The sequence below is a fragment of the Diospyros lotus genome, chromosome 9 (assembly GCF_014633365.1).
Source record: "Diospyros lotus cultivar Yz01 chromosome 9, ASM1463336v1, whole genome shotgun sequence".
Lineage (NCBI taxonomy): Eukaryota > Viridiplantae > Streptophyta > Magnoliopsida > Ericales > Ebenaceae > Diospyros > Diospyros lotus.
Genome location: NC_068346.1, coordinates 36,370,535 through 36,397,856, shown reverse-complemented (window position 1 = coordinate 36,397,856; position 27,322 = coordinate 36,370,535). Strand labels below are relative to the sequence as shown.

The window sequence follows — 27,322 nt, the reverse complement described above, 5'->3', positions numbered from 1 at the left end:
GCCGTCTTTTAAAACACTGATTTTGTGTTTTGAGTATCTGTTTTGAAATTGTTGAAAACTCGTTCTTGTTGTTAGGGGTGTGCATTCGGTTATAACCGAACCGAACCGACCAAAAAATGCTAACCGAATCGAACCGACCCTCATTCAATAACCGAACCGAACCGACCGACTAATCTCAGCTAACCAAACTAACTGAAACTGAACTAACCGAAATCTAAATTGAGTTAATCGAATTGATAACTGAAACCGAAAATCAATTGTGCAAAATCAAAAATTGATACAGAAATTGACATAGAAAGAAATTGATTTACAGCAACAGAGGAACAATGTTTGTGCAACCCGTTTGTGCAAACGAAGGAATACACGCAAGAGAGAATCCAAATCCATTTACAGTGAAGAAGAACAGAAAAATGCAAACCCATTTACAATGCAGAGTAGTAGAAGAACAGAAGAAATACACAAGAGAATACAAATCCGTTTGTGGAAATACAAACGAACAACCCGTAGAAAAAAACATCAAGAAATTAACCCAACTGAAAGTCAAAAAAATTAAAAAAATCTTACAAACCCTAACCTAACTGTCGATACTAACCTGAGTGCTCGACGGTCGGTGGTCATTGGTGTGGATCGATCGTCCAAGCACAAGGAAGGAAAGGAAGAACAGTGATGAAATGGCGTTGGTGTGGGTCTGACGAAGGAGACGAAGGGGACGACCGGACCGCGAAGTGAAAGGCGGGCGCAACCGACTGCCTACGGCGAAGGCGTAGGTGACCTTCATCGATGGCGACGCACCAACGGACACAAAATCGATCAATTTGTGCGATCTGCTGGGGGCTCTCTCTCTCTCTATCAGTCGGTCTTGGTCTCCAGATCCAGGTGAGTGTCTATCTCACGAGGGGGGATGTTGCTGGGTGACCCAACTTGGGTCAAGGACTTATGGGCGAGTAATATTTTCGGTTCGGGTGCCCGGGGGGGGGGGGCGGTCACAGGAGGATGGGTTATGGGTTCGATTCGGGTATTTCAGTTATTTCAAGTAAATAACCGACCTGAACACCGAAAATCGATTTTTTTTTTTTAAAATTAACCGAATCAAAATTTAAAAAAAAAAATAACCGAACCGAACTGATAAGTTCGATCGATTCGATTCGGTTACTTCGGTTTAACCGAAGTTGTGCTCACTCCTACTTCTTGTTTGTAATATTTTATGTGTTTTGAAAATTTTGAGTATATTTGTGATGAAAAGAATCAAAATGATTTTTCTATTGTTTTGAGTTTTCTTTATAAATTTTTTTCTTGTTTTTGAAATTGTGTTTTAAAAAATATAAAAGGAAACACGTTTTTACTATTTTAAAAAATTGAAAACTAAAAATAGTAAAGAGAACATGGTCTTAATCTTTATAATTTATATTTATTGACTACCTAATTTAATTTAAAATAATTAGTGAGTTACATGTGAGGTGAGATAAAAAGAAGAAAAACAAAAGAAATGAAGAACATAAGAAGAATGGACTGAACTGTTCCTTTCTTATGCCTTCCTCTTCATCTTCGGCCTTCGTCTTTACTCTTGTCTTTCATCAACCCAAATGGAAGAATTGAGTTTTTGATTGGTCGTTGTTGTCTCAATTTATCTCAATAGTTACACGCAATGTGAGTTGGAAAGAAGAAAAAACGAAAGAAAAACTGATTGAGCCAATGTTTCATTCTGCCTTCCTTTTCACCTTTGGCTTTGCTTTATTTTTCCTTTGACCCGAATGGAAGAATTGAGTGTCTCGTCAGCTATTGCTATCTAATCAATCTCGACCCTTCTTCTTTACTTTGATTGGCGACCCACGAGTCGTAATTGACCCTTCCTTCCCCTACTTCAATTGGGGATCTGCGATTGACCCATCATTCCCTTTCTTCTTTGCTATAATTAGGGGCGGAGTTAAGATTTTTTAACTGGGGCAGCTTCAAAAAAAAATTTCCAAACCCTAATGGCTTGCTATTATCACATGGGCTTGGTTTTTCTTATGCCTTCTTAAAAATAAGGCCAAAATGTTAGGTTGTTTAAAAGAAAAGGGTCTATCTGGTGGGGTTTGGGGGAGGGGGGGGTTGGAAAAAATTTATTATTTTTTAGACTAAAAAGTCTATTGTTTAAAAAATTAGGGGGGTTTCAGCTCCCCGCCCATGTGCTAGAGTGCTAGATACGCCCCTGGCTACAGTTGGTGACTGGAAATCAACTCACCTTTCTCCATTCTCTTTGCTCTGAGTGACAACCCACAACCTATCTACTAGTGAGTTTATAATTCGACGGTCGCTAGGTATGAAGTTTTGTTACTTTGTTTTTATTTGCTTAATGTCACGTCCATTACATACTCAATGCTGACTAGATAATTAGGTACTTAATATGTGTAAATTATAAATGTTACATATTCAATAGGTCAAATTTGAAGTTCAAGAAGATGATAGATTTTTCATATAAAGTTCATAAGAAAAATATGAGTTTGACCAAAATTAATATATAAATAACATTATCAATTATGGAGTGCGATTTTGTTCACCCCCTTAACGGGGTGAACATAACTCTCAGTCCTTTGAGGGTTAAAATTAACAGAGGGGCAGCCAAATAGCAAATCAAAATAATGCCCCTCTGTTAATTTTAACTCTCAAAGGACTGAGAGTTATATTCACCCTGTTAAAGGGGTGAAGAAAATTGCACTCACTGTGTACCATACCATCGCGCAATTTGCTTGAATGCCAAGTCTTTCTCCATCACATCATCGTCACTTGCAAGTCAAAATCTTAACTTTAGTAGAGAAATGTCTATTATAAAAATGCACTAGCTAAATATTGGATGATATGTCAATCACAATTTTATTGAATAAAAGAATAAAAATTCTTTGATTTTTGGAATATCTTTTGTTTGTTTTTGAAAAGAAATTTTAAATTGAAAACCCATAAAAAAGTTAACAAAAAAGAAAAGAAATTTTATTTTTTTAAATTGAAAATGAATAAGGAAGTAAAATAATAGACGAAATTAAATATAAAAGAATATTTGCATTTTGAAAACAATATAAAGGAACCGCCCAACCATCTCCCTCGCTCTCTCCTGTTCCTAAATGCTTCCTTGTCTATGATCATTGAGGCTATGGAACGATACGAAGCAGAACGTAGAGATGATGACGATGAAGAAGCCCTGGAAGTTCATTCTGGTTCCAGTCACATCTTCCGTTCGCAACGATAATGAGGTACATTCACGGGGACGATAATGAAGTACATTCACTGGGAAAACCCAAGAATAGAAAACTGCCAAAACCCTAATATATTAGGTTGTTTTATTGTTCAAGACGAGTTATAAACTAAAGCTGAATGTCACGAATTGCTCAAGTTGGCAACGATCTTGGCTATGTAAGAGTATAGGATTCCCTATAAGGTTCTAGAAAGAATTGTCTCTTATTATTTCTTTGTTTGGATGTACAAGAAATGGTAAATTTGAAATGAGGTTATTTATAATAAGGTTGTAGTGAAACCTATTAAAGAGGAGATGCGGGAAATGCATTTTAAGATAGTATGATCATATAAGATGGGCAGAAAACATTTGAGATAGTTTGGAAGTGAAATGGATGTATGTGTGAGGGGAGTGCATGGAATGCAAAAAATATGTAGCAGAATAGACCAAAGAAATTTTAACAAAAAATTGTCATACATCATACTATATAATAGCCTCATAAATATGTAGTCGTGAATAGAGATGACTGGTGAGCAAGAATTCACATAACAACCCCACTTAGGGGAATTTTACGCCTCATATTGTTGTTGTTGTTCTTATTCTTTCTTTAGGTGACTATATATAGAGAAGGTACTATTTTTCAAGGAATCCACACAAGTATGACATTTTTAATATAGAGAGCCTCTTATAACACATTTGAGTGTTCTCTTTGCTATCCTTTTTCTTTTTTTCTTAGTCTAAAATTAGGTTTCAAGCCTTCAAAGCAGTAGTAAAGCTGAACTTAGGCTTCCTCAAGTAAGGAAACTGGGAAGTTTAGGTGACTTGTTCTTGGAGATTAATCCCATTGCACTAGGCCCAAGTAAGCTTGTAATGCAACTATCTTAGTGAAATATAACAATTTTAATTCAGTAAATACTCACTGCTTTCCTCTTTTCTCTATTTCACTTTATGTTGTCCGTGTTTATATATATGTAGACTAGAAGAGATGGACACATGTTCTGTGTGTGCTATATAGCTTGTGCATCAATATTCTTCTCCTCCCTCTCTTTATATCTACTTAGAGGCATTGAGAAGTTATATCTTATGTGTATTAAGTAATTTAAGTTACATATTTATCTTATAACTACTTAAATATTACTCAAAATAAAAAGTATTTCAGAAGTAAATATATAAACTATTGAAAAATAAAATTGCCACAGAAATTGTGGCACAACTTCATAAAATGGGAATGCCAATTGAAGGTCTGTTGCATGTCAGTTGTCACGGAAGAATCCATAGTTACAGGCGCAGAGAGAGTGTTGGTGATGGCTTCTAGTTCCTTTTGCTTTTGTTTCTCAGCCATATTGAATCCTGATCTTACACTTCCAGATTTTTTTGGGGGGGTTACAAATGGTTGTAGAGTATTGATTGGTCTTTTATCAATCAATAGTTCAGTATATGTTGATGTAGAGTGATTTGAGAACTGATCAAAGCCTACAGAGATACCAACACAGACACGCACCTACACCCACATGTGCAAAATGGTTATAAATTTATAGGGGAAATAGATTTGACAGCCTGTCGCTACCTGGATCAATCAGCCTATTCTAGTTTGCTTTTTGTCATCCGATAGTTGGAAAGAAAATGGAAGAACCTTGATAGGAGTTGGAGGAGGAGGAGGAGAGGATGCATGGGTGAAATTGGAGTGTAGAGAAAATGATTGAGATAAAATTGCTAAGTTGGTTACAGCATTCTTCATATTTTCTCTTATTGAGTAGCACCTCCAATTTTCCATTAGATGGTCAGACCAACAATGGTGCAATAGGTTTCACAGAAATTCCTTGCTTTAGTGTTGAAGTATATTTCCAAAAAAATAAAAGATAGTGAGATCACAAAATAGATTTTGTGGTGTTCTATAATGGGTTACCTTGACAGGGGAGTTGGGAGATGAGAGGATGGGGGCATTGCAGATTTGTCACTGTCAGTACCATTCAATTGCACATTTTTTTTGTACTATCACTTGTAAATAATTCAATGTTTTCAGGTTGCCTAACCTGGTTTTAATTTAAACAGATTATGGAGATGACATTTGAATCTTGATTTGAAATAGTGAGCAATGCTCCTTGTGCATCTCTAGGGTTTTGATGTTTCTCCTTTCTCACAACAAGTTTTCTTCCCCTGGCACCTACTGGAAATAGAATGTTAGCCTCTTGGAAATTGAAGGCAGGTCACCTAAATTTTTGGGCATCTTATTGTTGGCTAGCTAGTTGCAGGACCGAGTTTCAATTGATCAAACAGTTAACTGGTATGATTATCAAGAGACTTGCTAGTTAAGCCAGATCCCCCCTTCTAGTGTCGATATGTGTAGTGACTACATCTGCCAGCTTTGGATTGAGATTATATCATTTGTGCTTGATGGTGGTGGGTTTTGCATGAGTAAGTTACTGTAAATTCCCCTTTAGGCGACCATGGGTATTCACTGCTGATTCTAATTCAGTGATCAGACTTTGTTATCACTAAGAAGATGAGGAGCTTCCCCTGTATTTTACATTCTGTTGCAGATGAAGACACAGTCAGGCTTTAATTAATAAAGGATGATGGATAAATCAACTTTGGGGAAGGGGCAATCCTGTTTAGTTCATTTGTTGGTGATGCCTATCGAAAAATTCCATAAGAGTTATCATTTTCCTTTTCAATTTACAAGAGAGAGGAAAAAGTAGACCTAGCAATTGAAGTAATGCAATTAAAATTGAAAGTAAATGGCCAAGACCATCTCAAATTGCTATCATTTCACGTGATAATTAGTCTCCATGCATGCTTTCAAAACTTTAAACAAAAACAAACGTTCCAGACAAAACCAAATACATAATTATATATACGAACATGTTCGGGCATATGATTCCATAAAAAAGACGAAAATGAAACAAAAGCAAGCTTGAAATATGAAATCGTTGTCGAAAACTGAATATCATGTTTCTTGGCCCTGTTCACAAGTGGCATGCACGAACTCTTACAAATATTGAAATATATAGGCGAGTGTCCAAATTTTCTCAAAGAAACACATGGGTAGATGAAAAGAGAGAGCTATGGATACTAGCAGGAGATTGATCCTTTTTCCTTGAAAACAAGTCTGTGACAAGAGGAACAATAGGCTTCTTCTTCCTTATCTTCATGGTCCTCTCCTTTCTTCCTCCGAACAGGCGCCTATCCTCTTCTTCTCCAATATCCAGAATACGAGCCAGAGTTGGTGAATCCTCCATTCTCACTACCAAACCCCTCTTTTTCTCTTCTTCCCCCAAGCTGCTTGTTCTCACTGCCACTGCTTTTGCTGCTGCCGCTGCCTCAGCCTGTGCTATCTTTGACATGTTCTTGTGAAGCTCAGCATTCAGTGAGGCTAAAGCCACCTCGGTCTCAGACTCTTTCTTCTTCAGCACCTTCAGCTCTATTTTTGTCTCTTCAAGCTCAGCCTCAAGTCTCTTTACAGTATCCACTAGGGCTTCTTCTTGTTCTTGATTATTACTTTTCGTGGGACTTGGACAGAGTTTCCATGGTGAGTAATAGTACTCTTGCCTTGGAGTACTGCTGGCAGTGCCAGTGGAAGGCTTTGGTGACCAGTAGAGCTCTCCGGTCAGAAGCTTTTCGCCGAATATGGCCACTGCTTCTTTGACAGAGCTGAAAGGCCGAGAAGTGTCGATGGTGGCTTTCAAGTGGTGATCTGTGCCGGTTGGCTTCTCACTGGGAGGGGAAGGAGTCTGAGGATCCATGATGGTGTTGATGAGAAGTGAATCAGAATATGGGTTGCGAATATTGTGTAAGACGGGGCACTATTTGATGATGATGGATAGACCTCAATTTTCTTTGCTTTTACTCCAGTACAAGTTCATGGAAAGAGAGGTGTATGTGCTAAGCTGGTGAGAGGCTGTTGTTTGAAGGTTAAGACAGAAGAGATTCTGCCATGGGCTTGAAAGAAAAGGGACAACTCAACCCACTTGAACCCTCAAAGAAGGCACAAGCCCAACCTTTGTGGACCATGCAAGTAGTTCCAACTCAACCACTTGTATTTATCATGTCAACATGTGTTAGTATTTTTTGTTTTTGCTAATTATTAATTTAAAGGGATAGCCAGGGTGACCTATCAAGACGTGACCTTGGTAGCACCTAACCCTGTCTATCCCGGGGAGACCTAAATGAACTATAACTATACATTAGACCCTAAACCAGGGAACGCGGGCGTGAGAGTCCCTTACGTAATGATGGTATTTGTCTCCTGTATGTTTATTGACTTCCATCACTCAAGTGCCTTATAATCTTTGTATGATACACATGTTTCTTTGATCTTTAGGTGACAAATGGTTGTTATTGATGAATTGGTAGAGAGCGACTGTTGCATAGAGGTTTCATGGCTTCAGGTTGGTATAAGTGCAGACACGCAGTTCTATTTTTGTCCCTTTAAATTGTTTAATCTATTTGATGTATTTTCTTATTATTAATTTGCATTTACAGTCATACATGTTAAGTCATTAACTATAGAATTTGTTTTTTTATCGTTTATTGTATAATCTATTTCTCCATGAGATAGAAAAGCAGACTCTTTGCTTCTTCGTAGGTTGATTTGGAGGCTTTGTTATATTATCATGTTAAAAGCATCTGTTTAAGACATACCTTTTGGGGTAGCTTAGGCAATCTCCTTGAAGGGAGACTAGGGAATGGTGCTTTGGCTCTTCGGAATTCTCTTAAGTCTAGTCTCAGTGCATTTGTTTATCAAAGGAGATTGATCATACAATTGCCTTATTCACAACCCTCACTTCCCAATATGGAAGATCGTTTTCCCATCCATTGGATATTAGGTGTTTGTGTAGTTTGGTACTTTCTATTTTTGTTTACGGTTGGTGTAGTCTTGTATCTTTAGGCTATTTGTTTGTTTAGCTATGTCTATTCGTTCTTTAGAATTGTCATCTGATCTTTTGTTTTAGTCCACATTCTATGTAGATAGCTTTTTTAAGAAGAGATAGTTCTTTTCTATTTTATTAGTATTTTCTATTAGATTAGTATTAGTTAGTGATCTTGGCTTAGTTAATCATCTCTTTCGTGATGAACTATTGATATCAGTCTCACATTTTGTTTGTGGACTGAGAAGAATAGTGACTCGACGAAAAGGGTCTTGTTACCTATTATATGAGAAAAATATTATTTTTTTTCTATCATATGCTCTAAAAACATCTCCTATAGATGAATTATTGTTATTTAACACTTACTAATAGACGTCATTTATCTTACAGAGGAAAAATCTATGAGACGATGATTAAAATAAGCTTAGACAATACATAGTTGGTGGTTGGGTTGATTCTCTTTCATTAATTGACTATATGTTAGAAAATAATTAATAAAATATTCTTATAAAAATATTTGGATTTTGAAAGTAAATTCTAAAGAAAAAATTGTTTAAAATTTTTAAAAAATATCTTAGTAAATCAAAACATCTAATTAAAATTTAAAAAGAGAAAAATATAAATTGAATACAGATAAATTTTCAAGTACTTCTCATATTTCTTTTTGCAATTTTCTTTCTTTATATTTTATATATAGATTTAAAAAATAGAAAAATAAAATTTATGTAACTATTAGATTTAAGAAATATATTAACTTTATCTAGTTACTAATTTATCGAATCAAACATATATTTGTAACAAATTTATAAATAAACAAATAGTCAAACTTAATGCTACCTCTAGTTTACTTTAGATGAACATTTTACAATAATGAAATATTTTGTGTATATTTTTCATTTAGGGGGCGTTTGTTAAAATGAACAATATAAGAGATATCAAGATAAGTTTGGAATGCATTTCGGATCAACATAAGGTTGGAAAGCATTCCAAAATTCATATCAGAGTGTTTGTTAAATTTTTTAAAATCCACTGATAATTGTATTTTTTTCTTTTTATGTGTTTGTTATTGTATATGATAAACATCAAGCTAAGAGTTTTTTTACCAAAATATCTCTATTACCAAATTTATGATTAAAATAGTATTTTATGATTAATATGAATTGTCAACAAAATTAAAATTAAAAAAAATATTTTATTTTCTAAATTCCTATTCAAAAATAAATTTAAAAAGAGTTAAAAAATAGAAATAATTATTGTTAGAATTACAATAATTCCACCTAGATAATTAAAAATGGCCAAAACATATTTTCATAATAGGTAATGTTGACGTTCAATTTCAGCCGACCCCGATTCGTTTTTGGGCTACGGTGAATAAGTCCAAAGTGCCAAGAAGAAGAAAACAAAGATCTCGGACGTGAGTCGATACCAGAATTTTTATGTGGTTCAACCAGAACGATGCCTACTCCACGACCGCACTCTGATTATTCTTTTAGAATGACGGTGTATGATTATTCTTTCTGTCCCCTGCCCCTCATGATATCTATGATTCTTATTTATACTGAGAGGCTTTTACAATTTAGATAACATATAGAAATACAATGATTACATAATGGGGGACAAACAACCTTTATCGTTTACACAAAATCGGGAGTGAGATCCTTATTACGAGGGGCATAGGCTGTTGTAGGTAAAGTGAATAGTCCTTACCTCTGACTTCTCAGCAGTTTTACCATTTATGCGAGCTGGCGGTTTTAGGCCAGCAACTTGGGCGGTCCAGCGAACTGAAGGTTTTATAGCGAGCTCGTTAGTCGATCGTTGAGAGCTCACTAGGGGGTTTTACCAGGAGTTCGCAAGGTGCTTGCTTTACGGGCTTTGGGTTTTGGTGGTGTACGGACTTCCTTTAACGAGGTCGCCTGGACTTTCTAGGCTCTAGGTGATTGGGCTGGCCCATTGAACTGAGCCCGGCCCACGAGGAGTGAAGCAGGAATGGCGTACAACAGGTAATAAAATATAAAATAAAATAAAATAATTTAAAAAATGGTGAAAGGAATTATATTAATTAATAAAATATATATAGAGAGAGAGAAATTTAAATTTTAAAATTTAATGAAATGAATAATGTCATTTAAAAATTGTCAAAACATATAATAATTTAAAAATGTATTAAATAATATTAATTATAAGACTTAAATAAATAAGTTTTTTTAATAAATTTAAATCTTTAAAATGCATTAAATGGCATTAACTATCCTATAAGGGGCATGTAAGTAATTGAGTCTTATCTTAAAAAAACTAGATAAATTTATCTGAGAGGTCAGTTAAATTTATCTTGAAAAGAGGAAATAAGAAGTCACGTGAGAGCTTTTTTGGAAGTGGTTAAATAAGCTTAACAAACATGTTGAAAAAACAAAACATCCGGAATGTTTTTTATATTTGACATTTTCTCCCTCTTATTTTAATTAACAAACACCCCCTTATAAAAAAAAAATGAGAACATAAAACTAACAAATATATTGTCAAAGATCTTTATATTTATATTTATCCAACAACTTAATTTTAAATATAAAAAATTCAAAATGAATAATGAAAATTTTTGTCATCTCAAAGATCTTGTGTGTTCTTAGTCTTAAAAAACAAAGTCATTTTGGTATCTTAAAATTATTTTAATTAATATCTTAGGGCTCGATTAAATATATTAGGTTGCATTCTCTTTTCTTTTCAATTTTCAGTTTTGAGTTTTGAATTCATTTTTAGTTTTTTGTTTTGATAGTCTATTTTTAGAAAATTGAAAACTCGTTCTTTTTTTCATTTTGAAAAATTATTTTTTTAAATAAAAAATTAAAAAATACGTTCTCTTTGAAATCTTAAAAATAATTTTTTAATGATTTTTATTAAAAAAACTTGATTATTCAGTAAATTAAAAATATTTAATGTTAATATATTATTAAAAAAATATATACATTTTAAAGTTAATGAATTTTGTAATATTTTTTCCCATTACAATAATAAAATATGAATAAATAAATAAATAAATGTGTTTTGAATTTAGAGTTTGTTTTGTATGAAAACATTCAAAATAATTTTTTATTGTTTTGAATTTTCTTTACAATTTTTTTTTTTGTTTTCAAAAATATATTTTTAAAAACAACAAAAAGAATGCGTTTTTATTATTTTAAAAAATCAAAAATTAAAAATGACTTGAAAACAGTAAAGAGAACACAACTTTAAGATTTGATTGTTTGGGTGTAAAATATTGTTCGAGAAATTTTCTTGTTTAGTTGACAAAAAAAAAATGGTTACACCAAGTGATGTAAAATGTCTTATTAATTCAAAATTTATAAGTCATTTTCCTATTTGTACTAAAATTAATAAAAAAAAATTCATCAAACATTAGTGTATATATATATATATCATGTGTTTTTTAATAAATAAAAATATTAATAGGATGTCATGGATTATGTGTCATATTTTTATTGAAAGAGACGATACATAATTGATGACACTATTATCAATCATGAGTCTTAACATTATTCAATAAATAAATATATAAACACACAATATACATACATTCATATATATATATATATAGACTAAAGGCATATCTAGCCCCCTCACCTTTTACCATTTAACTATTTTGTCCCCTTAACTTAAACAATAACCTATTAGCCCCCATAACTCCTAATTTTAAACCTATCATGTACCTCAACTACTAATTTTGTAATAGCTACATACCTTAGTGCAGCAAACATTACTGCGTGAGTTCCATATGCCGTTTGATGTGGGCCCCATATTGACCAAGCTAATGGAAATGTGCCACGTGTCTCGATTTGCAAGAGAGGAAGAGGGTTGGCAGCCACCGGCGACGGATAGCTGCCTAAAACGACAGAGAGATAATGAGAGCAAGAGATACAGACAGAGAGAGAGCGAGAGATAAGGGAGCAAGAGATACAGACAGAGAGAGTGAGTGAGAGCGAAAGATGCGAGAGAGACCAACAGAGAGAGCGAGAGCGAGAGAGAGAGGAAGAAGACGACCGCGGAAGAGGAAGACGCCATCGCCGCCCCCTGACCCCAATCGACGCCATCGCCCAAATCTGCCCGCCCACGTCTGGTTGCTGCTATCGACAGCCCCCCAACCTCGGTCGACCCCTCCGACGTTGCTAGCGACCACCGACAGAGAGAACGAGAGAAAGACAGCGAGCGGGAGGAGAAAGGCATCAAGCGGGAGGTCTCCGGAGACAAGAAGGAAGTGATGTGTTGCACGCACCTCAATCGCGTGTGTACATTCGTTGACCCAGGTATCTCTAAGATTCAAAATTAGAAATTGATGAGGGCTAATAGCTCCTTGTTTAACTTAAGGGGGCAAAATAGTTAAATGGTGAAAGATCAGGGACTGAGTATCTCTTTAGCCTATATATATACACACGTGCATATGCAAACGTATATATAAACACAGCAATATACGCACAAATTTGTGTACATATCCACACAATCACATACACATGCACACACATGCATGTGCGCACGCATACATTCATGATTGATATATATATATATATATATATAATTTTCCCGATCTACCTCCCACTCCATCCACCGCCCGCCTCGTCCTTGGAGGACTGCGACGAGGACGAATTCGAAGGCCTTCTGGTGAAAACACTCCCGGAATCCGGAGAATTTACCGAGGATCCGAAACCTAATAAGGTTCCCGATGCTCCGAGATCATACACGGTTGAGATTGTCTGAGGCTCGTCCTTGATTGCTTTATTTATCAATGTTCGTCTCCTGTAGCAATTTGAGTGAGGGCGTTGCGTTGGCTCGGGCGCGGGAGTTCGCCATGAAGGGCTCGATTTTCAGTAAGTTTGCGTGGGGTTGGGGATTCCAAAGACGATAATTACAGGCCGTTGATGTCGAAGGACGCGCATAATAACGCTTTCAGGTTTTACGCGAGTGCGAGGCCGAGGCGGTTTTGCCAGGGGGTTGTTGGCGACGTCGGAGCTTCAGAGCCGCACGATGTGATATTGATGTTGTTCAATTTGGTTGTGCCTTGCAAGGATGAGCCAGAGATCACAATCGAGGTCTATATGAATGATGAGGCCATGGATGACGTGGTTTTTGCTTGGCGAAGACGAAGGCTGTGAAAGCAACGCAGAAGCAGGTGAATGATCTTCTTCATCGGTTTGCGAGTTTGATGTCGCCGCCAAAGTAATAGGAAGTGAGTCGTGGAGAACTGGCTGTTGTTTCAGACTCGAAGGAGGTGGCTGAGGATTTGATCAGTGCTAGAACAGGGATTGATCCGTGCAAAGCAGAGTTGCAATCAAACTGAATTGAGTTTTACTTTATTGAGTTCAGACTTAACTTGATTAGTTACTTTCTCAAGTTATGCTCGAACCTTAAAGTATAGCTCGTCAAAAGGTGCGTAAATCACACTAAAGATCACTAAATTTTAGTATATTTTTTATTTTGATTACTAAACTTTAATTCTTTTCAATGTGATCACAGAAATTTAAAAATTTTTACAATATGGTCGTATATAAGATTTTTTAGCCACTTTATAGCCTAAGTGGGTGATGTGGCATTGATATGACAAATAATAAAAATATTGTGTAATAATATTTTAATATAATACTATTCTATATTGACACGTGACACGTTCTGATGTTATCATTGCACAATAATTTTTATTATTTGTACATTAGCAAGAAAATCTTATATGTGACCATATTATAAAAATTTTTAAATTTCTGTGATCACATTGAAAAGAATTAAAGTTTAGTGATTAAAATGAAAAACACACTAAAATTTAGTGATATTTAGTGTAATTTACCCTCAAAAGGTTGATGAAATAAACTCCAACGCTTGTTGTTGAGCCCTGTCAGAACTTATTTAATTTAATTATATTATTATAATAATTTAAAATTTAATAATTTTATATTAAATAATATATTTATAAAATTATAAATAAATATATTAATGTATTTATAAATAAACTTATTCATAAATTATTCACTATATAAAATAATATAATTCTATTTCTTTCATTGATTTCATTTTTTTCTAATCTTTGTCTCTCTCTTTCTCAATTATTCTCTATTTCTTCCTTAAAAACCTAAAAAACCCTAAATCAGGTCTAGAAACCTCGTGCTGGCCTATCAAAGATGAAATTGTGATTATCTACAATTGTCTTTATCAAGCACATATTGTATGTTCTATATACCATTAGCATGTGAAGCCGATGCCAACATAGTTGCAGTATGTTTTATTGGAGTCAACCTTCTAAAAAATACTTGAGCTTTTCTAAAACGGTAAATGGTGACGTTTTGTTTAGATCAAGGAAAAGTTTAGGATGTGTTCTCTTTATTTTTTAATTTTTAGTTTTGAATTAATTTTTTATTTTAATAGTCTGTTTTTAAAAAATTGAAAATACGTTCTTTTTGTCATTTTAAAAAACTATTTCTCAAAACAGAAAATTAGAAAACGCGTTCTCTTTGAAATTTTGAAAATAATTTTTTAATAATATTTTATAAAAAAATTAATTATTCAGTAAATTAAAAATATTTAATGTTAATATATTATTAAAAAATATATATACATTTTAAAGTTAATAAATTTTGTAATATTTTTTTTATTATAATAGTAAAATATGAATAAATACATAAATAAATATGTTTTGAGTTTAGAAATTGTTTTGGATGAAAACACTCAAAATAATTTTTTGAGTTTTCTTTATAATTTTTTTTATTTTTAAAAATATATTTTTAAAAATAAGAAAAAGAACGCGTTTTCATTATTTTAAAAAATTACAAACTAAAAATGACTTAAAAAAAAATAAAGAAAACACAACCTTAAGAATTAAGAATGACCATTTTCATAAATGCCAAAAAACATCTTAGGATTTAAACAAAAATTTGCTACATGTTAGTTAGCAATCTTAGAATTGATCATTCAGCACATCAAGTTGTTTCTTTGACCAAAGTTTTATTTTTATTTTTATACTTTTATGATTTTTTTATAATTATTTAAATTTTTTATTTTTTCAACTACTCTTAAATTTACATTCTCGAGTCAATTTAATTCTCGTACTTTTATATATAAAAATAACAAATAAAATAAAATAACAAATACTTAGTTCATATCAAAGTATAAAAATTAAATTGACTCAAAAATACATGATGTAATCAAATCAACAAAAAATTTAAATTACCATACGAAAAAAAGGTCTAAACATAAAAATTAAATTGATTCAAAAAATCATGTTTAACTGTGTAATTAAAATAACCAAAAAAAATGAGAGTACAGGGGCAAAATTATAAACCTCTGGATGGCCATATTCCAAGATCAAATGACATGCATGCAAAAGAATATATAAATATTTGCGTAACTAAACTTTATGACAAGACCAAAACACAAAGTGGAATTATTTTCTAGAACTATAATCAGATGTAAAACCAATATGAAAGGCTATTTGTTTCTGAATGTTAGCAAGAGGGGTCAAATACAAATACATCAACTGGGGTCTTATTTAAATTACACAACAAATAACACGTTACATTTGTACAAAATTCCAACCTAATCTCGAGAAATTTCTCTACTTTGAAGGGTAGGATAGGAGTTTCATCAGGACGTAGAATATGAGCATTCCCTGCCCGTCTGGTCATATGCAGATCTTTCACTAACCAGAGTAATGAAAATGTTACCTCTGATTTCAAGTTGGGGACAGTTCTTTCTTCTAATTTGGGAGGCTCCAGGGGAGAACCAATTGCTAATGCTAAGCTAACAGTATACAGTAGCTGCCTGCACCTACTGATATTTGTAAAAATCCTGCTGCTGATTTACTTCTCATTCGCCCTGGGAAATAACAACGAAAACGTCATCAAGGGACCATTTTCTTGGTTCGAGCTTGTGCTCGGGATTAATTATGGCACGCTCTGCATTTGCTAGTCGATAACCAATCACTATCTCCAGTCTTTGACGGCCCCTAATCATTATATCATAAAAGCAGAGTTCTTCTTGGTCATATAAATAGAATTCTGCTGGTTTGATGCACATCTCATTTCCCTGTGAAAAGCAAGAAACTAAATACATCTTCCTCTGTGAATCCATAAATTTGTGTCTATTTTTTGAAGTTGAAATACCAAAATGTTGAGCATAAGCAATCAACCAGAAAGATGCAAGATTTGAGCAGAAGAAACTGAATAAATCCCTAAATTTAACGAAAAATTTGCTTATTGCAGTGAAGGTAAAATGGTTGGAAGCTGTCCACATGAACGTTGATGGTGACATATTCACTTCTACAATTTCATGAAAGCATCAGAGGGAATGTTGCATCTAACGTACAATCTTTTATGTTGCTCTTGGAATGTTTTTATACTGAGATTTGTTTTTGGTGACATTGAAGGCTGTTGATCCACATACAAATTGTTAAGAGTGCGAGAAAACACATATTCTACTTGAAGACCATCTTTCCTATTAATCCTCCTAAAGTCCAAATGGTTTCATCTAACCATCATGCCCTTAAGCATTTCGGTAGAGCTTATTGAAGGGGGAAAATGTAAAGGGGTCCTCTCTTCCCTCATTTCTGTCCAGATTGGCCTGAGAAAATGGTGAGGTCACTTGAAACTTCCTTTCATTCCTATGAACAACTGGAACTGTCTCCACCTCAATGTATCCCCACGTCCCCTAAGCCCCTACCATTCTCCCTCAAAGAAAGCATGATTACAGCAAAGCATGCCAAGTAATTGGCACCTTGTAAATTTGCTAACCCCTAAAAGATCCTAAATATAATTTTAAATTACGGCTGAGATCTTTATGATCATCACAAGCAACTGCAGTAATGCGAGGGAAAAAAACAAAAAACTCTATGGAACAACAGAATTCCATCCTTGTCATGGTTTGGCATGCCTGGTAAAATTAATTACAACTTGACTGAACTGAAGCCTAATTAATCATTTGAAGTAATATTTGAATCTTGGTTAATTAGTTCCAAAAAAGAGAAAAGGAGGGGAACAGGAAGAAAGAAAGCTTGACTAGATAACATGTTCCTTTACTAGCATGAATGTTAATAGTTCATTTTCATGAAAATCTTAAGGCTGAGAGCAAGGCATGATTTCGTACCTCTTCTGAGAAGAGTTCCTCGAGGACACGATTTATTTGTTTGTCTTCGGCTACCATTGCTAGTGCCATACTGACTAGTTCATTTGATAGCACATAATCACTAATTCTGGAGACAGAGACCAAGTTTCTAGTCCTGGAATCCAAGATCTCACTTATAATTATTGATTTGTCTGAAGCTTGTTGCATTTCACGGATCCATGAGCTATGGGAGAACCCAGAATGCCTTAGAGGAATAGATCGAGTATCTTTGTAGGGGAGGCGCTTGGACTGCAATTGATATGATACAAGTAACTTTAATTAGCTCCGAAAGGAATTCAATACATGCAGGCCAGAAGAAAGATAACATATGGTCAGTGCAATAAGATTACAGAAGGACCAACTTCAACTGCAACCTCTCTGAAACTGTTCAAACTTAACATGTTTAACAGTGCATCAATAAACATTCTAATTAATCACAAGAAAGAATCTTTTGTAAGCTCACATCTCCTAGGAGTTTGGTTTTTGATTTTATATGTTTCATCAAAGACTAAAGAAGAGCTGTAATAATTACCTGAATATCTCTAATGAGGAGGAGGGTGGCCAGTGATCGTGAGTCAGAATGTACAACAGAGTCCTCAACAGACTCATCTGCAAGAATTAATATCTGTCTTCTTAAAGTTAGTAATTGGTCATGGCAGATGACAAATGAACACTAGCAGATATCAAAGCCCGCGTGCAGAAACAGGAAAGGAGGAAATTAAAAGGAAAACACGACCTAAATAGATTAAAAAAGGTTCCAATGTCTATGAGGGGAAGAAGTTCATATGTGTGTATATGCAATAATGCAAACAAAAGACTGCTTCCTTTACTTGGACAGCATGAATAAAATTCCATCACGTAAAATTGGGAGAAAACAGAGTGCGTTCTCTGTAAGCAAGCAGCTGCAATTTAATTAGTTCAAGTTAGGATCCGTTGATTCTTTTGGCTGGTCTGAATAAAGCCATGATGGAAAGGTGGCTTATGTGAGTGCCAATCAAAATCAATGCCATTTGTTGTTCTGTGGTGTATAAGAGTGAAAAAAATATAGGGTAATGATAAGAAGACAAAATTGTCTCCAGAATGAATTTATGCCTGCCATTTGCAATCACAAAACAAATCTTGTTTCACCATTTAATATATGAAGTGTAAGGCCCCACCCTCCTGGAGTGCCACTTGTGTCCAAAACTAGGGAACTGTTTTTGTATATTTAAATTTCCCTCCTACCCAACTAAAGTTTACTTAACCCTTCACCTTGGTTTAGTTGATTGATCCCTACCGTCTAGCAGGCAACATCCTTAAACCTTATTCCCATTTAATTGCTAATTAATTTAAGGGCGATCAATAATTTATTTTGAAGTATTCAATCAAATCTTAACAACTTATCTTTGTTTAAAAAATGTCCTCTTTAGAGTATAAGAACCCTTCTTGGTATGGCAACACCAAACTTCACGGTATGGGTCACTTGTTACTTAATATTCATTAAGCTGTCCCATACCAACACCTCCTCTTAATTTAATCATTAGACCAATAAACTCTTATCTAAAATTTATGAATTATATACCATTGGAATCCTCTTTGAAGAGCAACCGCATATCCAAATTTCAGGTCATTCCTCAAATTAATTTCCAAAGTTGGAGGATTCTTCAGAAATTTCATTTTTTCACCATTCTGGGCATCTGTATTCATTCCAAGGGTATATAATTCATAAATTTTAAAAAGATTTTATTGGTCTAATAGTCAAATTAAGTGAAGGTGTTGGTATGGATTGCTTAACGAATATTAAGAAACAAGTGACCAATACCAGCTTGGTGTTGCCACACCAAGGAGGTGGTACTTATACATTAAAGAGGATATTTTTAAAACAAAGATAAATTATTAAGGTTCGACCCAACACTTTAAAATTAATTATTCATCACCCTTAAAAAATTAGAATAGAGATAAAGTTCAAGGGTGCCACCCACTAGAGGATGAGGATCAATCAACTTAACCGAGAAAGGTGGTGGGTCGGGTACAAGGAAATTTAAATATAAAAAAAATCCTCAATTTTTGGACATGAGAGTTGCATCTAAATTTCCTTTGTGACCATAAAAGAAATTATCAGAGTTTCAGGCCAAATTTTTATTTCTTCAATCTACCACACATGAAGTAATCCTTACACCTGTCCTCCAATGTATGCACAAAACAGAAAATGGAAAACAAAAACAAAACTTAACACATTTTTGCCCCTTAAAATGGGTATTCCAATTGTGACTTCCTTTTTTATTAGAGAGAAACTGATTACTTCCATAATGTCCCTTCTCAAGCATCTAGGTTCAAATGTTTTGGCATCATAAAAAAGTGGGCAGGAAGGTAATTGAACTTACAGAATCAAATGTTTCCAACGGAAGGAGCTCTAAATGCCGCTTAATTACAGCATTCCCTTCACGATGAACAAGTTTTATGTTCACTAGTCCTGAAATATCAAGCCCACCATCAGCCAACTTCGTCTCTCGTTCTTTTACTGGAACATCATTAAACATCCATAATTCTGAACCAGGAGCCAAGAAGGCCTCAAGTACCTGGGAAGACCAAATGCAGACAAGAAAAGAAAAGGCTAAAGAAAATAGATTTTGCAAATTAAAAAGATAAATTACCTAGTGATAATGAAAGAAAATTGAATAGGATGACAAGTAACCAGATCTATAAAGAACCAACAATTTAATGAAGGAAAATCAAGGTATTAATTTTTTGCAAAGACCAAGGGAAATCAGCTCTATTAATCCATCTGTGAGAAGATTGTAAGATACATCTCAAGATCAATTGTGCTGATAATATTGTTTATCATACAAATGCTTTTAACTTTTTAGGTTATATTGCTACAATAAATTGCATAGCTGCAGGGTTTCAGAAACATTCTCTAAACTTGTTTGACTGCAAATCTTTTGTTGGAGTAAAAATGATTCAGCTGAAGCTTGAAATAATCCGCATTGTTTATGCAGCAAAATAACCAGTGAACAATTAACAAGCCAGGAAGTACCACACACAATGGTGAGTACATAGAAAAAGAACTACATGCAGACAACAGTTATAGTTTTTTTTACGTGTATACAGAAACAATTGCTTCCTTAAGAACAAATGGTTCAAAGTGGCACATACAAGTAGAACGACACCTTTCTTCTTCTGCTTTGTTTTAATAATTAAAAAAAGATAATACATCATGGTACTTCCTAATGATGTGCGGGGTAAAAGGTATAGGTCCCAGTACAGGGATATCACCCGGGCTCTCATTTCTCAAAAATTGCAATCTCTGGAATATGAAACCTCCAAAGTCTTCCTTTTTCTCAATAACAGTGAAAGGTGCATGAAGAAATATCACCATAAAGTAGTTGCTTCCCTTAACTGAGATTATTGCTCAGGGCTGAAAAAGAAAGGGAAAAAAATAGAAGAAGAAGAAGAAAAGAGTTACTTTTTTAAACTCATGGAAAACATTTCCAAAAATCTGTAACTCTTGGTATTTTGTATACTTGTAAAATTTATGCAAATGGTTTCGCAAGTATCTTTTTCCTTTTTCCTTTTTCATCCCTGAGCAACAATCTCAGTTTAGTAAAAGGAAATACTTTATAGTCATATTTCCTCATGCACCTTCCAGGGTTATAAAGAAAAAGAAAGGCCAAGGAGGTTTCATATTCCAGAGTGCAATTTTTCAGAAGTGAGAGCTTGGATGATATCCCTGTACTGGAGCCTGAATCTTTTACTCTGCACATCATGAGGAAGTACCCTCTGAAAATTACAAAAAACAGAAGCACAACAATGATTAAAACAACTATCCACTCCTGTTTCTCATAAACCATATAGCGCCCTTTGCACATCAATGGAATACATGAGCAAACAAGGTGATTGGTGCAGGCAGCGGAGGCCTTCAGCTAAGGGAAAAAGTGTATATATTTGCTCACCATAATCATGTCATCAATATCACGTCGCCAGCCACAGAATAGTATCTTCTCCGGATATTTTGGAATGTCATAGATTTTAAGAAAAGAACTTCTACTTACCTGCAATAATGATGCAGAGCTGATATAAGAAAAACCACAGTTTAGAAGAACTTTCTACTGCACTGCAATAATTACATCATTCTAACAAGAAGACAAGCATCATGTCTCTCTTCACTTGAAAAGAGAAGGGAGATGCATCACATATTAAGTTTCACGAAAAAAAAAAAAAAAAGAACAAATTAAGACTCACCTGAAAGAACAGTGTTAAACATATTTCAAATAGAAAAAAAGGAAGAATATAAGTAAATCTACACCTGACCTAATTTGCAATGAACAACATGACATAAGATAATATGCTATAATCAAATTTGTTAAGTTAAAATATCTATTGCAAATTGAGATATCTGTATTAAGGAAAAGGAGATCTATAAGAGAAGTATATGGCATCAATCAGCTAAAGATAGACCCTTCTTTTGGTAAATAAGATAGGGCGTTATTACCCAGCAGCAAAGTTGTCAAAATATCTAAGGAAAACCCCATTCTACTCCTACATCAAGAAAGGAAAGATGACCTGTGGAATAGGACCGGGTGCATAGGTGTCATCATCCTCGGCTATAACAAGGATTTCATCACCCTCCTTAAGAATATAGTTGTCGTCTGGATTTAATATAATCTTCCCACCTTGTGCAGCAACTTTGACCCCACAAGGAACTGCATCAGGGAATGAAAGAAGTACATCTCCAAAACAAAGACCATCCAACTGAGGCCACCTTTTGATGTAAAATTCAGCATTTTCAAACCCCAAAACATCCTCCCATATCTACCAAGAACAAAAACAATAACAGTAGTGATTAACCAGAAGAGATTTCACTTTTGAACAACTAACAGTAGTCTGCATATTTCACAAGTTATTTAAATGTTTTATAAAGAACAAAAAGTAGAAGGAAAATGCACAAATCTTACCAATCATAATAGAGTGCATATGACAAAATTGTAAAACAGAAAATTGGATAATTAAAAGGCCACTATCATCTTAGGAACTTAGTTTCCAAAAGGCACCTGCTCACCAAATGACAAATTTAGAGATGTAAAAGGACTCTTCTACTTAAGACCCTCAGATTCCCATAATGAAGAAAAATTAAAGTAGAAGGAAACACAACAAAATTGTAAAGCAGAAATATGAAGAATTAAAAGGAAACTATTATCTTTGGAACTCCATTTCCAAAAGGCATTGGCACTCCAAAATAACAAATTTGTGATCCAAAAAGATTATTCCTACTACTTCCCTCAGCTTCCCTTATTGAAGAATAACAGGACCCAGTATAAGCAAACTGACTGCTTTGACATACTTAACTGCAATAAGATTAATTTCAAAATAGAAAACATTAATTAAACATTTCATTTAACTAGATTTTTGTTACCCTGTCCTACTAGAAAGAAACCGATCTTATTATTAGATAACTCAAGGGGTTGACCTATTCCATCTAAGTAAAGAACATCAGATTCATATAATTCATCAAACACAATCCCATCCCATTTCCCAGCAGAAAACACAGCTCAGTGAAAATGCATGGCTTCATTGGGTTAGGACTGACAACAAATATTAGCAATGTTGTTATTTCAAATTATTACAATAATTGGAATTGATGGCAGCTGTCCCTCCTCAAGTCAAACTTTAGCCACAGCAGATACCACAATGTATGGGAAGTATTAACTACAGCATAAATAACAGACCTGCGCAAGGCCAGGCTGGAGAGCACATTGTATCATCAAACGCCCAATCACATCATGTGCAACAACTGTTTCAATGAGTTCTCCTCCAACAAGCTTCACCAAGGGCTCATTGTCAAGATCACTCATTTCAACAACAACGTGACCCCTCAAGCATTCTTTTACTCCTGTGAGGCTAAGCACAACCCTCAGAGCACGTGCATCACTCTAATAAGAAATTAAAACACAAGGTATTAATTCTTTTAAAAATATTTTATGATTACTTAAATGGGGAAAAAAGACATTTACTGACTGAGAATAAATAAAATCAAAGGGATTGAAGAGCGAGAAAACCTGGTCTGCGTTTTCCTCAGATGCTAATACAATGATGGCACGCGCCTTTGAAACTGAAACCTGGCTAATACAAATAAGAGTTAGCAACTGATTGCAGTGAAGAAAGAGAAGAGAGGATGCATAGGTGTACAACACAATGAATTTTAAATAATGTGAAAACAAGGTAGAAGAAGTAGAGGATGATATTTACCTTCTTCAAGTCAGCAAGTATAAGAGGGCTGCCACTTCTGCATATAACAGATGTGCCCATGAAGTCAAATTCTAGTTTTGCTATATCTATCTCCATTTCCTCTTTGTCTCGTTCTGCCAGTACAACAATAACACCGCCACCAAGACTCTTATTTGCTATTGCTAGCTGCTTCAAAAGTGAACCCTGGATCAAAGTTCAAACACCTTCTCTTACTTGTCTATTCTTATTCAAAATCCCTGGAATTTCAAATCCAAGTTTCACACAGAGAATCTCTTCCTTAGCAGAACAAAATGCTTAATCACAGAGAAGCAAAAGCTATGTTACAGGGCTCTAACACCTGTGTCTCATGCTTGGCACTAGGGATCATGTATGTTTCTGACATGCTTGGTTAGGAGAAAAAAGATATTGAAGTAGAAATGACATTGGCTAGGTGGATTAATCATGTATTTTGAAGAAATTTCTAAAATGAATCCTATATTTTAAACAGATTATGGTTTTCCTTTGTGAGGATTTCCATGTGTTCCTGGAAGTTTTCCAGAAATATTGTATAAATAGACAAAGATATGTATCAGAACCAGTTATAATAGATTGGATATGTATGAACTAGTTGAACAGGACTGATATGGAAATAGGCTGCTGCACATAGGCCACAGATTCTGGACAGGTCACCAGTCACCAACATTACTCACATAGGTAACAGTATAAGTTATATTTTAGAACATTCCTAAAGTTCATACAAGGAAAAAATTTCTTCACTTACCCAAAAAAAAAAAAAAGAAAAAAGAAAAAATATTTCTTCTCAACATCCTGCAGTCAAAGCTCTATCTATTCATCCCTCCTAGTCCATAAGCTAAACCACGAACTTAATAACAAAATAGAAGGAAAAGAAAAAGAACAAAAGTTTTGCTTTAAATTCAAAATTAACCTAGAGAATTACCAATTTGTCACTCCATCCAAGAATCAGTACATGGTTACTCTCAATTACTTCACTTTTCCCTTTCCGCAACGAATCCACCTTCTCTGAGATTGCATCTGAAACAAGCCCTAACATCATGGCAAATATTAGCATGCCTCCTGAGCTAATTGAGACTGATACAATCCTTAGACCAGTGCCAACTATGTCAGCATGATTTCCAGAGTCCGCAACAAAAGTCCATGAAAGCCAAAGAGCTTCAGTAAAGCTACCGTCACCAACAGCATAGAGTGCTAAACCACCAAATCCTATAAGAAATATGGTTGAAAAGAGAAGAGCAAGCAGCTTTGCATAGGGGTAAACAGAGAAACACACATCCACCACATATGCAATTCTTTTCTTCAAAGGAGCCTCCTCCTTATTATCCTTCGTCTTCTTTGACAGCTTCTTAATCCTTGGAACATAATCAATAAATTTGTAGGATGCAAATGGAATGATGAGGGTAAACAAAGCAGTATACAGAGCAATGATTCTACTGTTAGTGTTTCCAAAAGAAAAAGATAAGCTCTCATTTTGCAGTTCCAGATCTTCAATGCTGCCCTTGTGAACAAAATTTTTGTGGTTACAACATCTATGAAGGTTAGTATTCTCTTCCTGCAAGAAAATTATATAAAATACCTGTTACTCCAGAGTTATTATCCATAACACCATCCTCGTGTTCCCAGCCAAGAAATATAAGAAAATGAAAATTTTATGTCTTGTGAACTTCTTACTTTCAGTTGCTAAATTGAAAACTCGATTAGATCAAATATAAAGCTCAAATAACCAACCGGGAGTAGATTAACTTTTTCCCAAGTCCCAGGTAATAAAAAAATCAAGGTTCGACCCCTCATTGCTCCCATTTTGGTAAATAATTGAGAAAATGTCAAACTTTTGCCTGTTTTCCAAATTTATATTGAAGTTTCCATTTTATCAATTCACCTCGTAATCTTTGAAATATGTTGCAATGTTATTACTGCCTTTAAACTTTCATTAGGATCATACCCTAACCACTAGTCACATGCTCTCTCACACGACTTTTGTGCAATCAGCAATAACAGTCACATAACAGCACGTCACTAACAGTTTGAGCATTATCTGAAAATTGGCAATAACGGATTCAAAAAATTAGGAGGTAAATTGGTAAAACTAAAACTTATGAATAAACTTGAAAATCAGGTAAAAATGTTGGCATTTTTTGGGTCATTCACCCTTCGTATTTCTTTCGTAATTTAAGTTTGAATTTGGCTAGTAAGACTGATCTGAGTACCTGAAGTCTTGCCACTTTAGCTTGCAAACAAAATGCATAAAGCACTGCTAGGATACAAGTAAAGATCAGCTGCATAGATGAAACCAATCACGATGATCAGAACCATTACATGCGGAAGAAGAAAAGTTGTAACGACAATGTAAAACCATTCTGAATTTTAGATGCCGAGTTTAGAGGCTCGGCCTCTGAAATTCAGAACCAAAATAAAAGCCTAGAATGACTAACCAAATACGTGATCCCGGATCTGTGGAATCTTCCAGTTCGCGGAGCAGCGGAGTTAGTAGCTGAGCTTGGCGAAGACAAAGAAGGAACCAAATCTTGAACAGGCAGTGGCCTCGTTTCTTCCTCCGCCTCCGTCTCCGGCTTCGGCTTTGCCTTCGACTCCGGAACCCGCAGCCCCGGCGGAGCTCCAATAGGCCGCACAAGACCTCCCTCCTTGCCACGTCCAGCGTCCGAATTCGCCGGTGAGCGATTCGACTTCGACGACTTAACCGTTGGTCTATTCCGAGCGGCGTGGGGCCCAAGAAACGACGGATACAGCCAGTCCCGATCGGGTAATACAACGCCCTGACTCCCAACCGGATCACTCCCGACGGAACAGTCCTCGGACTCAAACGACCGGCGAGACGGCGGCGAGGTCGATAGGCGGACGGCGGGGAAAAGCGGCCCGGGGAAATGCGGAGTCCGAGAGGAGTCCGCAATTGTCTTGGATTTCTTGAGCAGTGGTGGCCTCTCGGCCTTTTTAGGATCCGGATTCGAGCTGGAGCTCGACATCGATGCCCCTGAGTTCTGTTTCGAGTCTCCATGGTTCTGACTCATTCTACAGATGCATATACATATATATATATATATGTATGAAAGGGTTGCTGAATTGCAAGAAATCACAGTAACGCGTGTTTGCAGTCGAGATTTGATAGACAGGAAGAAGGAGAAGAAGATGAAGAAGCCATGAGAGAGTGAGAGAGAGAGAGAGAGAGTGATCTAGCTAGTTTGGAGTGGAATGGTACCACAGAGAGGAAGCAAGCGAGCGATGGCGAACAAAGCCTTCCCCCTGATTGTTTGTTTCTACTGCCACTAGTACTCGTCGGGAACTTCTATCTTAAATTCTAAGCTCTTTTTAACTCTTTTATCGGATGGTTGTGTTAACTAATATTTTTAAATTTAGTTAAATATATTTTTAATACATTACATTTTATTAAAAAATATTAAATTTAAACTATAACTATTATTAAAAATACTAGCTCCTCGACTTAATCTTACTATAGCGCACAAGATCAAGTATCACATTTACGACTTATTTTAATATTATGGGTTTGACTTATCTCACAAGTATAACGTCGAGTTATCGTCAGAGGAGATCATAATTTTTGGATATAATGTTAATTTCTCGTGATGATAACTTATTATTTAGTTTAAGATTATTGTGTTTTGCATATTTGATCGTAAATTTATCGAAATACTTACAAATATCTCCCACAATAAGAGGTATTACCTGTGACATTTCGTTCGAGCGATAAGAAGATCCAGAACAACTTATCTTGATGGGCTTACACGAACGTCCCAGGGGGTCACCCATCCATGGATTACCCCAGGTCAAGCACGCTTAACTTGGGAGTTTTTTGCCAACATTCAGTCCAAAAGGTATCCAGCTGGTGTTGTTTCCTTTCTTA

At 35.1% G+C, this 27,322-nt stretch overlaps 2 protein-coding genes and 1 long non-coding RNA gene across 6 annotated transcripts; 1 reads left to right on the top strand and 2 right to left on the bottom strand.

The window, feature by feature from the left end:
• Positions 1–3,113: 3,113 nt before the first annotated feature.
• On the top strand, positions 3,114–16,863 carry LOC127809939 (uncharacterized). Its single transcript, XR_008025313.1, has 3 exons — positions 3,114–3,227; positions 7,530–7,596; positions 16,308–16,863. It is a non-coding gene; the product is annotated as an uncharacterized LOC127809939 (long non-coding RNA).
• On the bottom strand, positions 5,978–7,188 carry LOC127809938 (WEB family protein At2g17940). The gene has a single exon (XM_052349121.1). The coding sequence runs from the start codon at positions 6,949–6,951 to the stop codon at positions 6,238–6,240; it is 714 nt and encodes a 237-aa protein (XP_052205081.1). The 5' UTR covers positions 6,952–7,188; the 3' UTR covers positions 5,978–6,237.
• Positions 15,518–26,739, bottom strand: LOC127809937 (probable ion channel SYM8). Of its 4 annotated transcripts, none has more exons than XM_052349119.1 (12): positions 25,878–26,739; positions 25,653–25,721; positions 24,368–24,997; positions 23,431–23,613; positions 23,241–23,300; positions 22,911–23,114; positions 21,748–21,996; positions 21,138–21,236; positions 19,569–19,763; positions 17,738–17,830; positions 17,188–17,454; positions 15,518–15,921 (listed from the first exon to the last, which is right to left on the bottom strand). In XM_052349119.1, the coding sequence occupies exons 1-12, from the start codon at positions 26,469–26,471 to the stop codon at positions 15,913–15,915; spliced, it is 2,652 nt and encodes an 883-aa protein (XP_052205079.1). In that variant the 5' UTR covers positions 26,472–26,739; the 3' UTR covers positions 15,518–15,912. The 4 variants fall into 4 exon arrangements, with proteins under 4 accessions (XP_052205079.1, XP_052205077.1, XP_052205078.1 ...); XM_052349117.1 differs by having other exon boundaries at positions 15,518–16,131; positions 25,878–26,738; XM_052349118.1 differs by lacking the exon at positions 25,653–25,721 and having other exon boundaries at positions 15,518–16,131; positions 25,878–26,738.
• Between the last annotated feature and the right edge of the window lie 583 nt (positions 26,740–27,322).